The sequence below is a fragment of the Typopeltis vanoorti genome, chromosome 6 (assembly GCF_054136105.1).
Source record: "Typopeltis vanoorti isolate ZY-2024b chromosome 6, IOZ_Tvanoo_1.0, whole genome shotgun sequence".
Lineage (NCBI taxonomy): Eukaryota > Metazoa > Arthropoda > Arachnida > Uropygi > Thelyphonidae > Typopeltis > Typopeltis vanoorti.
Genome location: NC_143554.1, coordinates 106,095,122 through 106,112,017, shown reverse-complemented (window position 1 = coordinate 106,112,017; position 16,896 = coordinate 106,095,122). Strand labels below are relative to the sequence as shown.

Genomic DNA, 16,896 nt, shown 5'->3' with positions numbered 1-16,896 from the left:
TTACCCTCCTTCCACTCATTTCATCAATTTGTTTATGTATACCATCTCCATCTATTCCATCACCTGGTCTATAGCAGCACCCAACTGTATATTTTATTCTGCCAATATCAATCTCACACCAAATAGCCTCAAATGAGCTCCTTTCACTAGCCTGCAATACTTCAATTCTCCTTGGCTGCAGTTCATCAGCTATCATCAATAACACCCCTCCCCCAATTTTATTCTCTCTGTCCCTCCTAAACATACTATAACCTACACATTCTATCCCACTAACTGTATCATCTTCCGTCAGCCATGTTTCACTAATGCCAATAACCTGTGGCCAGGAAGATCCAATCAAGGCCAAAAATTCTTCCTTCTTGTTCCTAATACTCCTGGCATTAGTATACATGAATTGCAGTGTTCCCTTTGTCCCACCCCTATCTTGATGCGTTATTCTAAATATCCCATTCCCATTTTTTGTCCTTATTGCTGGCTCAGGTACATTATATACATTTTTACACTCAACTGTCTCACTGATGTCTGGATATCCACTTCCCCCCCTCCTTGGTAGTTCTAGTTTCCCTGGTTCTGCACATCCATTTTCACTTCATTCAGCAACACTTTTTCCAGTCTCCGCACACCAAGTCCATTCAAATGCAGTCCATCCATCTTGTATAAGTCCTTTCGCCCATCAAACTCATTCCACACGTCCACAAATTCCACACCACACCGTCCGCATAACCTGCGCATAATATCATTTGCGATTATGGCCCTCCTTCTAAACTCCTCTCTGTCATACCGCGGTAACAGACTCACCATTCTAACTCTGTCACTCTTTTCTTTCGCTACCTTTAACAATACTTTCAAGTCCTCTCTCATAAAAAATTTATCACCTTTGAGCTATAAGTGAGCAGTTAGAATTGAAGGAAGTACAGGCAGATGGTATGATGTTAAATAATGATGCATTCATAGTGGTATTTCTTTCCTTGAATTCGAACAAGAGAATTCCCCAGCAATCCCAAAAGATTGTTACCATAATCTTCTTGGTGGACTGAGTGACCTTGGCTTTCTTGATGATGTGCACCACTCCATGGATTCCCTTTTGGAAAGAAGATCATAATAAAGGACCATGGTTTTATTCCCAATGACAATGGATTCCAGCACTTCTCTCTAATTCCCTTGGCAAAGCTCTACAAACTTGTGGAAACAGGTCATATGCTATACCTTCCTTCTGAATTGAAGAGCGCAGTCGGGGGGGGGGGGGGCATACACCTTCATCGTGTGAAGCTTCTCATGATGATGCAAAAGATGGTTGTTAAAGAAAGCTCCAACCTTGCTGAGATTTGTTTCAGCTTCAGCTGTCTATCATTGAGCTGTTCCTCCTCAACAAGAGAGACATTTTCCTCAGTCATCAATTCCACAGGCTGACCATCGCAAGAATCATCTCTGATGCTCTCTCTCTCTCTCTCTCTCTCTTCCTAGACGAAACTGTTTAGCCCATTCCTTCATGGCAGAATATGAAGGAGAAGCTTCCCAATAAACACCATCCAATTGCTGTTTGATTTCGCTTGGAGAAAGCTCTTCTTTGGTGAAAAACTTGATCACAGCACAGTACTTAATTTTTAACATTACATCCACTTGGCTTGCCACGTGTAAGTCAAACGAGTGCCTCCAACTGAATGAATCAGGTAGAGAGTTGAAACTGGTACACTAGCTCCCTATAGATGGTGCTGTCTGTCATGCTGTTTTAAAATTGGCACGAATTTTATATATCAGGCCAGAAATGGAACCTGCCTTGTATTTTATAACTATGTAATAATATGTGATTCTCATGTCACTATTAGAGAATTAATACATTTTATACATTGGGAAATATTATTGCAATAAAGAAATACAGAAAGATATTAAATGTTAATATTAAAACTGTTATTATATGTTTATACTTTAGTCATATTGGTCTTATAATTTGGAAAAAAAAAAAAAAATGTTAGTCAAGCTACTAAACAGAAGTTTGCCCTCAACAAACATAAATTGTCTGATTAAAGCCAACCATAATTGCAGACATGATCTGAGTAGGAATCATGTTTTTTTTTTTTTCCTTGCTGCCTATATTAAGATTTTCCAGAAACAAATAAATAATTGTTTCTGGCATGTTGGATACTCACCTTCATTGTCAGGATGCACATTTTGTAAACTTAGAAATGTTTTTAAGGACTTGTATCAATGTTAAATTTCTGAACCATGAATGAATATAATTCATTATAGTAATATTTTGTTATTAAAAAAAGCTTACTGTTGCTGAATGTTTTTTTTTTACTCATTTTTTTCTCTCTTTCTTGCATTCACAGATCACTGTATGTTGCATTTTGTGAAGCCACATCTGTTAGGCACAAGGAATGAATTTAGAAATAGATTCATTAATCCTATTAGTAATGGTCAGTGTGCTGATTCAACAGCATATGATGTAAAACTGATGAAAAAAAGAGTTCATATCTTACATAAATTATTGGAAGGTTGTGTTCAGGTCAGTAACTTATCTGAAAGCAAGTATTATTTTAGAAATTAATGAATCCTACTTTTAAGCAACACTTGTAAATTGTAGCTGGATAAGAAATTAAAACATTTTCTAACCTTGCCAAGCTTCTATTTTATTGAGATAGTTTCTAGAAATCTTTATTAGGTATTTAAAGTGAAGTTTCTGCTAAGTTATCTATCAGTAAACTAATAGGAAGTTTATCTAGTTTAGCAGTTTGGTCAAACTTGCTTTAGCAGATCAGTCTTCTTCTCCTTCTGCAGCTTTTCCCACTTAAGTAGGGTTGCTGTTTGTGGTGAGTCTCCTCCACAACCTCCTGTCTTGGGCTGTAGCCACATCCAAATTCTTCATCCTCAAGTCCTCCACCATCTTCCTCCATCTCTTCTATGGCCCTTCATGCTTCCTCTTCCCCTGCAATCTGTCTGCATGACCTTTCTTCCCACATACTCTTCCTCCCTCCTCATCACATGACCAAACCATCTCAACCTTGCCTCCTGTATCTTTGCTCCTAAGTTCGTAACTTTCACCGTTCCCCTTGCATAATCATTTCTCAGACGATCCTTTCTGGTCACACCGCACATCCACCTAAGCATTCTCATCTCCGCTACCTCCACCTGCTGATGTTACTTTTCCTCAGAGCCCCAGTTTCCATAGCATACGTCATAGCTGGTCTCACTACTGTCCTGTAGATTTTGCCTTTAAGATTGATCGGTACCCTCTTATTGCATAGCACTCCAGCCATCTCTCTCTCTAGTTCCTCCATCCTGCTTGTATCCTGCATCCCGCTTCCTTCTCAGCCTCGCCATCCTCTTTCATTGTTGAATCTAAGTATCTAAAGTCACTGATCATCCTGATGCTATTTCTTTCCAGCTCTAGATCTGGCTCCTGGCTGCCAACCACTTTGCAACACATATACTCTATCTTACCTCTGCTCAGTCTCATACCTCTCTTTTCCAGTATAGCTGCCACTTCTTCTGCACACAGCATGATGTCATCTGCATACAACATAGTCCAAGGCACGTCTTTTCTCACCTCCTCTGTCACCACCTCCATCATAGTATTAAACAGGAACAGACTTAATGCTGACCCTTGATGCAAACCAACTGTCACTGGAAAACTTTCTGTCTCTCCCAGGCAGTTTCAAACTCTTGACTTCACATTTCTGTACATCTCCTGCACCAACCTGACATATTTTTCCGGTACCTTCTTCTCCCTCAAACACTTGCAGACTTTGCCTTGGGCACTCTATCATAAGCTTTCTCCAGCTCAGTAAAAACCAGATGTAGCTCCCGTTGCTTCTCTCGAAACTTTTCCATCATCTGTCGTCGATCGACCAGGCATGAAGCCAAATTGCTCCTTTGCAATCTCCACCTCCTTCGTCAGTCTTCCATCAAGAACCCTCTCTAGGATCTTCATTGTGTGGGACATCAACTTTATTCCTCTGTAATTCTTACAGTCTTGGGCATCTCCTTTACTCTTGTAGATGGGGACAGGAGTACTTTCCCTCCATTCCTCAGATACATTTTCCTATTGACAAACTTTTATTAACAGGTCCCACAGCAAGTCAATTCCCTCTTTTCCTAGTGCCTTCCATGCCTCCACTGGGATTCTGTCAGGGCCTACTGATTTTCTATTCTTCATCCTCTTTATGGCTTCCTTCACTTCCACTCTACTAATGTTCTGCACCATCCCCTGATTAGGCTGCCCATCTTCTCTGTGAGTCCTTGCATTTTCTTAATTCAAAAGCCCTTCAAAGTATATTCTCCATCTGTTTCTTATATCCACATCCTTCCTTAATACCCTTCCTCCAGAGTCTTTGATCTGCCTCACATGTACAATGTCCATTGATGCCTTATTTCTACATTTTGCCAATCAATAAATCTTTCTCTGTCCTTCCTTTGTTTTTAATTGATCATAAAGGTCTTGATATGCCATGGCCTTCGCATGTGCAACAACTCTTTTGGCTTCTCGCTTTTTCTCTCTGTACTTTAGCAATTAAAAGTTGAATTAAATTTGTAACTTAACTTATTTAGGGGTAGACATTACTAGGCTCGTGTTTCAGATGATTAGATGCTTTTAGTTGAGATAACAGTTATAACATAAAAAAGAAGGAAAAAAAATTTTTTTTCTCCACCTGCAAGCCAATTGATCTAGTGAGCGTGAGCATCATGTCTGCTTTTGGCCCAAAAGCATGTAAACTTGAATCTTACTGTAGACATAACTGTTTTTGAATGCCTTTAGATAGTAAATAAATTTCATTGTCCTCTGTGTGACCACTCCCACTCTACTTGTTAGAAACCTGAAGTGGCTTGAAGAAGTTCTGCATTTGGTCTCTAAAGCAGGATTTCCAGATTACCTAAGTGTTTCTCCACCCATAATACATGATATTAATGTAGTATAGGTTTCAGCCTTTGGTGTGTGAGATATACATTAAAAAAAGTGAGAGGGGGATACCATACTATCTGTCTTGACAGTTTGTTTTCATCCTTTCAATGATGAATGAAGTTAAGATATGTAGCAGTTCTCTTGATTCAACTACTGTTTGTTATCAAGATGAATCATTTTAAAAGAAAAGTCACTTGGCACGCTTGCTCTCAAGTTTGCAGTGAATGGAAATCTTTGTATAGCCATCATACATTCATTTGAAATTATTAATAATGATGAATTTTATTAGATAATAGACAGATCTCACCAGAAAGTGGTAGGGACCAGTGGAATAGGTTTTTAAATCATGAATGGTCTGATAAGGACAAATTTCCTTTATTGAAGCATTGTTACTTGGCCAAAACATTTTTAGATGTTGTTACAATGAGTGAATTTACTGTTAACTTTAAATGCAGTAATGTAATATATAAAGCATTTTGATTTTGTTCTGAAATATGAATATGGAAAAGATTTTTGAAAGGTTCGGTTTGGGAAATCATGTTTTAATTGGCCATACATACATACATGACTCTATTAAGTCAGTTCAAGAACAATTTTCTAAAAGCTTTTTTAAAGTCATCATTCCAAAACTTTACTATATTTACACGATCAGTGCTGACTCTGTGACATCCCATTCTTTCATAACAATATTGACTTAGAAAACCTGTGGTTTTCCATAAATTTTAATGCAAATATGCGAGTTGAACTTTTAGTTGTTAGCAGACATTTTAATATGAGAATATCATCATTCTAAATGTACTGAGAACAGCTAGAAATTAAAAAATCAACCGATTTTAACTGTCTCTATATAATTGGCTATTTGTGTGTACTAACTTAAAACTGGAACATTAGAAGCTATGGAAACTGAAAGTATTTAAAGGCATTAAAAGAAGGGTGGGGAGTATTCTATACACTTAAAATTTTCAATTTCCCCTAGGGTTTTATTTGATTTTTTTTTTTTTAAGATAAATATAATCTCTGATGTTCAGAGATCTGTTTCTTCAAACTTCAAAGATTGTTTCTTGAAAGATCTTTGGCCAGTCTTTCATTTTTATTGCTCACTCTTTAACAGAGGCAATAATTGGAAGTTTTTGTTGATAGGTTGTGAAGCAGCAATCAGTTAGAACTTACAAATTTTTACTATATTTGAAAGTACTGTATGCTTGCACTTCATAAAGCTGACCTTGGCAACATGCTAAGAAGAGTCAATTCATGCTGAAGGGAAGAAAGAAATAAAGGATGTATGAACACGTGAAGTCACGCTCTTTATGCATAAATTTTCCAACTGTTGTATAAGCAAAATAGTTACCACTTTAAGATCTAGAATTTTCATAAAAGAAAAGCTAATTTTCCAATGTATAATAATAAACAATCATCCCATGAAACGCATCGATTACTGTAATATTGGAATGGATTCTCCTTCTTTTGACATGCGCAGAAGTGTTGAAGGGTCTCGCATCTGTGGGCATACGGTACCAATCGCATAATGAATTTGGCAAATGAGAAGAGAAATGTTCTTTTTTTTTTTTTATGACTTTTGGATCATACCCATTTAAGGACATTGTTTGCTTAAGTATTAAGATTTCTTGTTAAAGATGTACTGGTTGATGAGATTCTACAAATATTTCTTTAGAAAATCAGCTGTCTTTATTCCACAATTAAGTGTATCTTCAAAAATGAAACAATAAAAGCCCATCAACAACAGCGACAAAGTGTTACTATCCTTGATGTTCATAAAGCAGTCAAACTTATCTGCCATATCAATGAAATATGTATAATCCCTAATCCTGATGTGTAAGATGTCTCTAAACATATTACCAGGATTCTCAAAAAGTTCCACCAAGTTGTCACTTCCAAACCTACCAGAAAATCTGCCATTTAACGCATTATCTTAAAAATAAACTCACTTGTATGCCTATGCATCCTCTTGCTTCTAACAGACTAGCTGTTTAGGTGAGAAATGGATCTCCGAACATAAATTGTATTTGGCATATAAAACTACATCAGTCTTGTTTTGCGTAGCATGAAGTTTTTCTCTTTGTTCTGTTAAAATAATGTGTGTGTGTGATAATAATGAAATAATGTGATAATGTGAAAATAATAAGGTTTTTATAGGTGCAGGCTGATTGCCTGCACCTATAAAAACCTCATCATCAAATTCTTGATACGTACCCTCAAAGGGTGTACAGGATATTATAGTACTACATGAAAAACTGACGTCATTACTAACTTCCTGTCTACAATTTTCCTCCAAATCAATCTATTACCTGTCAAGACTCCAACATTATCAGATCTTATATTTCTATCTTCTAAGACACTTTTTACTGTATCAATCTACCTATATCTTGGTCTTCCTCTGGGTCTTGGTCTTTTTCCTGCCAACCTGGCAGAGAACACTTGTTTTGCAAATCTTTCCTTTCTCATTCTGTTTAAGTGACCATACCACCTGATATTAGCTCTTGTTAGATCTTGAATGAGAAATTTTCATTAAAAAAATTATTTCATTCAAGAATTAACAAGAATAAAATAACAACTAAGAGATACTTGTACTATAGTAAGGAAACAAATTGTGAAAGGGAGCATAAATGAATAACTTTAATGTGAAGTACAAAATAAAAATTGAGGTTTGTTTGTCTAAATAGAAATTCCGTTTTGTAAGTTATAGCGATCAAAATGTATTCTATGTGAAATGAAACAAAAGTTCTAGGGTCGCATGCTAGCCACCCAGTTTAGCGTAATGCCTGTGGTGAAGGCTTACGCGGAAGGTAAATTGAGCTTGGGTTCCCTGAAAAGAGCGCTCCTCGAGGAGAAGAGTTATGATGAAACAGCTTAAGGGCACAAGGGAAAGTGCTGTGTGAAGATTTCTGCAGCAGAAAAGAGGGCATAACGGAGATAGAATAAAGGAGGATTCGCACGAGTTTCATTCTCTCTCGAGTTTTGTTCCTGTTCTCGTGTGAACCTGAGGTTGCTGACCAATAGAAGAAAGTGCTACGATGTCGGGCAGCGAGCTCTTCCCCGTGAATGCTTGAGTACCAGGGCAGTATGCAAGATGTCGGCGTCTGCTGTCTCGGGCCGTCGATAGAAATCCTACCTGAATGAGGCAGTGGAAAGTTAGTTCCCAAAGGCAGGAATGCTGACCATAGTGACCCACAAAAGATCGAGACGAACTCTAGCATCGCCAAGTGCAGAGAACAACATGACCTCCACGTGGATGCAAGCCGATGGAAATGTAGGGTCTTATCCAACAAAAGGAGACAGACCAGGCGGAGATGGTAATCAGACACAGTGATGGTAACGTACAGAACTTTTTTACTTATTTTCCAATAGTATTAGAAGGAAAGGCAAATCAGTTTCTAGTGGAAAGGAAATTATGGACAGATACTTAGGGAACTTTGAATGACTAATATTCTTAGCAATTGATAGGTGTTTTCATTGGACTGGTTGTCTGAAAACTTATGCTCATGTGTGTGACCAAATTAATGTGAGGAGCTAGAATTGTAGATAGAACCTGATTAGAAATTTTTGCAATTTTTGTGAATGTTATGTGTATCATTGATTAACTTAGAGGCTAGAGTTGTTGATTATTTATTAGAATGTTCACTTGTATTCGCCAGTTCGATTTAGTGTTTAATTGATTAAATTCTTGTGTGTATTTGAATCTAATTGTAAGTACTCTAAGATCCTAATAAACATGTTTTGTTATGTAAACCTGAGTGTTACCTGAGCATGAGACCAACTTACCACTCATAAAATCTGAACCTATACGAAAGGAATAAGAAAGGGGAATTTAGAACGTTAGAGTCACGACTGCAAGCTAAGAATTCTACAGATGCTGTAGAACTTTAGTAAGATAAAATAAGCATTAAAATTCTGGGAAGGTCTCCCTGAACAAGGATTCTTCTGTCCTAGGACTCTGACTGGTGTAGCTTTAAAAAACAAATTTGTCAGTGTCTGAAAAGGAGATGGTCCCAGAAAGAAGGTCTAGAGAATTCACTCTTAGTTGGTGGCTAATTTTCCCCTTCATAAGGAAATTACAAAGGGGTGATTTGGAGTTTAAGGTTAGAAAATTCTGGAAGGGATAGATCACAGCATAGGCAAGGAAATTACATTAAGGAAAGCATTAAAATTTTTTAGAGAAAACAATGTCGTAACACTCTGTTAACACATTCCTGGATGCTAACAATGTTAAGTTCTTTCCTAATATCCTCATTTTTAATATGTTATTGCCACTGATGCCATCTGTTCATTCCTCTAATCCTTCTCAGGACTCGCATATCAGTGGTCTCTAGTCTTTGGTCTAGGTGTTTTTATTTCTAACACAGCTCTCAGATCCATAAGTTAAAATTGGTTTGAACACTGTGTTGTATACAGCTAATTTAGTGTTTTGACCAATTTCTCTCATATTCCATATAAATTTAAGTATTAAATATTAAGTAGTTATATTATTATATATAAATGGTATATACTTGGAACTTGGTTAGGTTTATACCCTCCTGAGTTATCATTTATTGTGATATATTACATTCACATATCTGTATCTCTTAAATAAAACAAGAGAATTGTTTAATACAAAAAAAAAAGTTTAATTATTACAAATATATATAAATATAATAATTGACATTTACTAAATTATAAAATATACACTTTTTCCCTCACACTCGCCCATTTTATTTCAAGAATTTAAAAAAAAAAAAATCCTCTAACAACAAACAAAGGAAAAGATTCCTTTACTAATACTCTCTAGTATCAAACAGCTATAGTATAGTCAGTTTTGATAGTTCTCACTGTGGCTCAAAAGTTAACACTCTGCAAACAAAGAATGTCATCATAACTCTGTAGCTTCAGTTTAAATAATTCTCAAGTTTCCTGCTCCAGAAAGTTTAACATGAAGAGAAAATACTTAGATGAACTCTCTGCTTTACAGTTCTGTAAACAAAACTTCATTATTTGAATTCAGTTCCTCTCCTTGTCTTGAATAATAGTTTTTCATCACTTCTATATTTCATCTTAATCACTGAGACATTTTGAGGAAAACAATATTAAAATTGCAAAAACCTACACAAATTTGCACAAAACAGTAAGTGAAAAAGATTAGACTGAAACCTGAAGTTCTACGAAGGGTACCCTCTGTGGGTACTGTTGGCTTGCCTTAGCTGTGTTAGGCAGGAGGCCTAAGAATCTGTTCCAGCTGTTTCATTCTGTTGACAGGGAGTCAACAGAATGAAAGCACAAGCAGTCTAGAAGAAATGAGATGTTGTGAAAGTGAGGGAGTAAGTGAAAGAGTGTTGAAAGGAAAGTAATGAAACTGGGAGATTCATGCTGAATAGTGTAGAAAATGAGGCCGTGAGTGACACTTGTTTGGGTTTGAATGAAGTTATTGAGTGGTATAATATATGGTGATTCAATGATTAAGGGTATGGAGAGAGGTATGCCTGAGGAGTGCTTGTCTGGCAGAACAATAGAGAGAGGGACTTTAGCAATAAAGAGAGGGCATGATGCAGAAAAGATGATAGTTATGGTGGGTACAAATGACCTGCGTGGTAGCAGTATTAATCGTGTAGCAAAAGATTTAAGAACATTGTTAGATATCATGTAGAAGAAAAGTGTCAAAGGGAGGATAGTGTGTGTGTATGTGTTGCCTCATTTTGACAATTATTAGTTAAGTAGACGAGCAATGATAATGAATGATATGATTGCAAGAATGTGCAAAAATAGAGATCTGGAATTTGTTGGTGTCTGGAGTGTGTGTCTGAAGACAAAAGACAGCTGTATGCAAGAGATGGGTTGCATCTGAACATGGAAGATCATAAGCATTTGAAGAAGTTACTGTTTTCTGAACAAGTTGAAGTAATTGGGCAGGGAAACAAATTGAAAAGGCTGAGTGTAAGAGGGAGAAACTTATGCATTGAATGTATATTTGTTGATCTTTTTGCAGAATAATTTGAAGAATAGAGTGGATAAAAATTGGCATGGGACTACTGAAATTAGGTAGAATGTATATCAGTTCTAAAGCTGGTAAAGAACTAAAAGGAATCTGCAATTTTTGGCATTAGTCAGTGCAATCTCACCAAAAGTTGTAGGCATTAGTGAAACTAGACTATCAGTAGAAGATGTGGTTACTGGAATTGAATGTGTTGGATACAGTATTTTCAGGGAGGATAGAGAAGAAAGAAAGGGGGGTGGGGGGCTACTGTTGATGATGGCTGATGAGTTGCACCCAAAGAAAGTAGTACAGGTAACCCTCGTATAACAGTCTACAATTTCTAGTAACCCTTTATTTTTTTCATATTTTTTATCCGTGAGACTTAAAAATCAAATTTTACCTTCGTTAAATTTGTGTCTGCCCGTATTGCGCAAGTAGTTATAAGTATCGAATTTTTGTATCACTGAATAAGATACTATACAGAGGCTTTTGCAGTCTGTGTCATTCTCAACACATAGTGCAATTAGAGACAGATGGAATAAAAATGGCGCTACCTAATAAATCACGTCCCCTCTCAGAGAAACTATGCTGTATAGCCTTAAGCAAAACCATATGTTGCACTGAAACATGGTATATAACTATAAACTACTGCTAACAACGAGGAAGCTACAGATTTCTTTGGAAGGCTCTAATTAGAAAATTCCTGGAACCCAATCTACCTCGGTGTGACTCTTGATCGCACCCTCTCATATAAAATCTACATAGAAAAAACAAAGGCAAAAGTGAATGCAAGAAACAATATACTAAGAAAGCTCATCTCCTCCAAATGGGGTGCAGACCCTAGCACACTGAGATTTCTCAGTGTGCTAGGGCCTTGACCCTTTGCTATTCTTCTGCTGAATATGCCTGCCCGATATGGTCCAGATACTGCCATACTGAAAAACTTGATGCAGCATTGAATGAAAGCTGCCGCTTAATTACAGGATGCCTGAAACCAACACCACTAAAAGACCTGTATACTTTGGCTGGTATTGCACCCCCCCCCCTTCAATTCGAAGATCTGCATTCTCAGCTGATGAAAGAAGCGGACAAATGAATGATGAACGCCACCCACTATTTGACCAGACCGCAGTACCCCGAAGACTAAGCTCTCGTCATAGCTTCCTGACAACTGGTGGACCACCTAAAAACCTCCCAGAGACAAGACTTCAACAATGGCTTGCATTATATCCTGAAAATAATACTGGTATTCCAACAGCCGAACATCTTCCACGTGGTGCCCACTTGGACTGGAATACTTGGAAAAGCCTCGACAGACTCCGGATGACAGGGCGTTGGAAAGAAAACCTCATCAAATGGGGCTACCTCACTGGCCCAGACAGTTGTGAGTATGGGACAACCCAGTCCATTGAACACCTTCATTCTTGTCCCTTTCTTCCATCGCCTTGTGCAAAAGAAGACTTTATATCATACACAGAAAGAGCATTTGATTGTGCAAGATACTGGAGGAACATTTGACCATGTTTATTGTATATAAGTTATCTGTAGTTTCCTTTTTTTCATATTTAATTACTATTCCTTGTATAAGTCACCTACCAAATCTTAGCTGATCTCATTGTAATGTATCCTAATTTGTTGTAAATCATGTTGTACCACTTACTTACTACTGTACTACTTGTGTTTGGATACGAAATAATAATAATAATAATAAAAACTATTGTCCAAATTTTCAATTATGAAATAAGTGTTTGTTTTATTGCATTTGAAATTCTCTATGTCATTATGACAGATCACAAAGGCTAACTTAAAATAAAAGACTACCAAGAATTTAAACATGCCATATAATGAATGTGTGAGTTCGCCTGCTAAGAAGCCATAAAATTCATCCAAGGGTTGAAACATTTGTGTGAATTGAGCCAGTCAGTAATTAGAAGTTCTATCGGAACGATAAATGACACCCTGTTGTGAATTTAAAACTAATAGTGAATATTGTTATGACAGTTTCAGATGTTATGGAATTCGATTGAAGAGAATTAGCATTTCAACTCAACACTTGTCGGTTGCTTTTGTCTTTGGGTTGTGCGATCTTTTGTTAATACCGCACCAATCATATTCACGTCTTTATAGCTGCTGTCTTGTGTAAAACAAAATTCAGCTTGTATACATAGTTTATGTTTTCTTAACTTACATGAATTATCTGAATTAAATAAAAATATTGTTTTGTTGGATATGTCATTGTTGTTTATATAATTAAAAAAAAATACGATTTCGGAACCTAACCCTACTTTTTCTAAGTGATCTAAGTCTCGTATAACATGATTTATATAACGCGGCATTTCTATTGAACCTAACATCTGCATTATACGAGGGTTACCTGTAATTATTATATAAAAGGTAGTTGTAATTCCACTGTTGAATGAAGGTTTCTATCTCAAAACAAAGGATAGATGGTCATGGTTATGACCAATGTTCCTTCTAAACTGTGTGTGTGTGTGTGTGTGCATGCGTGCATGTGCACGTACACATGTTCTCACACACATATCAGTCAAAAATGCTAGTAACTGCATGTACAAAACTTTTGCTTTTTGAATTTCTAACTTAGAGTTAATCATTTTTGAATTATATGATCTAATTAGTTACTGTTAGGCTTCACCGTATGGATGTACTGATGCTGATATCAGCAAGTTGCAGAGACATATGCCTGGTTGGCCAAGTGGTTAGCGTATTCATTCTCTCCAGCCAAAAGACTAGGTTTGAATCCTGCCATGGGCATGAATGTTTGTGATTGTCTGTGGAAATACTAGTGGTGGTGGTGATGGGCAGTAGACGGCATTGCAGCTAGTTGTAATTGGTGTAATTGGTGGATTTGAGTGGTGGAGATAGAGAGTTGTAGAGCAAGTGCCCTCCCTCATTGAGTCTTTGGACTTCCTGGAGATGTCATGTAATAATAATAATAATAATATTTTTAGTATCTACTATAAAGATATAGCAGTCACTTGAATTTGTGCAAACAGTCATGAATTTTTGTAGCAGATTTGTGGGAATTAATTTAGTGCTTACAGTTTTATAAGTTATAGCTAAACAAAAAAAAAAAAAAAAAAAAAAAAAATGGACAACATTAATATGAGAAATATTACATTGGTGATTTTACTGTGTTAAACCCTGAAAATGTCATTGTCAACATTAAAGTGAAAAAGAATCCCAAATTTATTTAAATTTGAGTGACTGTACAAATGTGTTGAATTTGAAATGGCAACGTTAAAAAACTACAGTACAAGAAATACCCTTCACATATTGAAGATCAATCCAACAAGAAATTTGTCACAATTCTCTTATATGCCAAATTAGACGAATATTAAGAGAGATCTCTAGGAAGTCATGGACTAAACTTTTAATGAATTACCATGGTTTTTCCTCTCCTATCCCACTCACTGGAGTAAAACAGCCATAACTTTCTTTGATTCCAGTAATCAGATCAACTAAAGGTTTAATAAAATGGTTCAAGAGTTTCATTCTCTTGAACCATTTTATTAAACCACACACACACACACGCATATATATGTGTGTGTGTGTGTGTGTGTGTGTTTTATATAACTTATAAAATAACCAAGTTTTTAAAATTACTTGGTAACCCTAATATATATATATATATATATATATATATATAATGTATTGTGACTGCAATTATAAACAAAGTAAAGAAATATAAAAAAAGAACTATTGTCAAAGAAAGAGCCATATGGCTTCATTTCAGTGATATAAATTATATAGCAATAATAGGGAATATTAAAGATCCAACCTTATTTCCGAGCTGAATATATATAGAAACTGGAAGTTTTGTAATTTTGACCAGAGAGCTTATGAGAATATAATACTCATCATCAGAGTTGCTTTAGCTTGCACTACTTAAAAGACATGCGTGCTGTCTATGCATCTATATATATTTGACCTTTATGACTGCATTTGATAAAGGTTTCATTGACCTGACAGCTGTTTTGAACTAGTTGGTTCTCTTCAGAGAACAGGCAATTCAGTTTGTTTATAAAGTATTATATAATGCCACTTTTATAGCACATTTTAGGTTGTGAGTGACCTAAAAGATCATTTCTCTCTCTCAAGTAGCTCCAAAACTGGATCTGTTATGAATCTCTGTGCTCCATCTGATCACTGAGCCAAACTTCAGTCCTGCACAACCAGAAGCAAGTACTACCACCAAGACAAGCCTTGGCTTGTCAAAGCAGCAGGCAAACTACTAGAGTGCATAAGCCTACTGTTCTCTTCAGAGACTAGACTGAAAGCTGAAGAAAGCAAAAACTATCTCATTGAATACGTATATATTCACCCTTTATTAGTGTATTTGATAATGATTTTCACTAGCCTAATAGCTGTTTCAAACTACTTGGTTCTTTTCTCAGACCAGGCAGAAACCTTAAGAGAGCAAAAACTATCATTTAATACCAAAGCAATCAGAGAGTGTATTTTTCATAAGTGAATAAGAAAATGTCCAGGGAAAAGATATCCAATAATAATATTTGAATATAAATCCATAGGAAAAAAAGAAATAAAAGTTAAAACAAGTTTCATCCCAAAAAAAAAAAAAAAAAATGTAAAAATGAACTTCACAACAGAGACAGGAACACATTCCTGTCCTAATTCATAGTGATATAATGCTAGTAAAAAAGTATAAAAGGACATAAAGCAAAAAGCAGTTTAAAATGTCCACTAAGTTGTCAGACTGATTTGAAAATGTTTATTTAATATGTTGTTTTTAACATAAAACATATTCATTTAGTTAATATCTTTAATAGTTATTTACTCCAGAGCAGTCTCACTATTTCAACATTTAGACATTATAATAGCATTTTGTTGTTTTTTAAATTATATTATTGTTGGGATTCATAATTGCTGTTTTACACTATAATTGAATAATTAAGTTTTTATTTTCTTAGAGATGTGATTATGCCTGCTTAACAACTTTCCTGCCTACAAAACAAGAATATGTTATCAGCATTAAGCTTTCTGATGTTCAGATTAAATTATATCGATATTACCTTGATAATCTTGCACGTGGACGTACTGCTAATGGCTATGTTGGGAGGCAACTCTTTGCAGACTTCAATATGCTGAAACTTATTTGGACTCATCCATATTCGCTGTATCTTAATCAAGTTCGATTAGATAATAAAGCAATGGTAAGTAATAAAAAAAAAAGAAGTAATATTACATTTTAAACACCATAAATGATATGTGATAATAAATTGCATTTATATATATCTGTCTCCTAACTGAATGAAACTTTGAAAGTAGGTTGTTTTAACTATCTAGTTTGTTTCTCACCTTTTCATATTTTCTTTCTTAATAAATAAGATAAAACAGATTTAACTTATGTATATATTTATTAATATAAAATTTTTGCCCTAGTATCAAGGGATCTTCAGAAGGATTCATATAATGAATCCTTCATTCTGAAGGATTCATTATATAGAAGGATTTGTTATATAATGAAGGATTATATAGTGAATTCTTTATTATATAATGAAGGATTCACTATATAATGAATCCTTCATTCTGAAGGACTCATTATATAGAAGACACATTACATATATCTTCTTTCTTCCAAAATGTTTCATCCCAAAGAGAGAAATTTGTGCTGAATTCTGACATGGTAATCTAAGTGGATAGTATCCACATTTTTCAACCTCCAGGTCATGGACTCAAATCCTGCTGTGGCATGGATTTGTGAATGTCTAGGTGGCAGTTACTTTTCATCACCTTGTATGAGATCACCACTTATTAGATGGCTTGACTATTAGCTCACATGAAATGCTAAATGTGTAATAGTTTTGCAGCTTTTTTTTTTTTTTTTTGGATGGAATTGTCATATTTAAAAAAATACACAAATTGCATTCCTTTCATAAATTGTTTTATTTTATTTATGTGTTTTATATATTAATCATCATCTGCCTTGTCACTCTATAAAATCAGTGTTAACTTAGCTGTTGTTGGGTTAGCATCTGTTTATTGGTGATCTTTT

At 35.6% G+C, this 16,896-nt stretch overlaps 1 protein-coding gene across 1 annotated transcript in view; it reads left to right on the top strand.

Annotated features, from left to right (window-relative positions):
• LOC150105775 (uncharacterized) overlaps nt 1–16,896 on the top strand; it is a 625,951-nt gene that overhangs the window by 337,161 nt on the left and 271,894 nt on the right. Inside the window, exons 16-17 of the mRNA XM_090394343.1 lie at nt 2,331–2,506; nt 15,812–16,054. Coding sequence (XP_090250469.1) covers nt 2,331–2,506; nt 15,812–16,054 — 419 coding nt within the window. The remainder of the gene's footprint in view (nt 1–2,330; nt 2,507–15,811; nt 16,055–16,896) is intronic.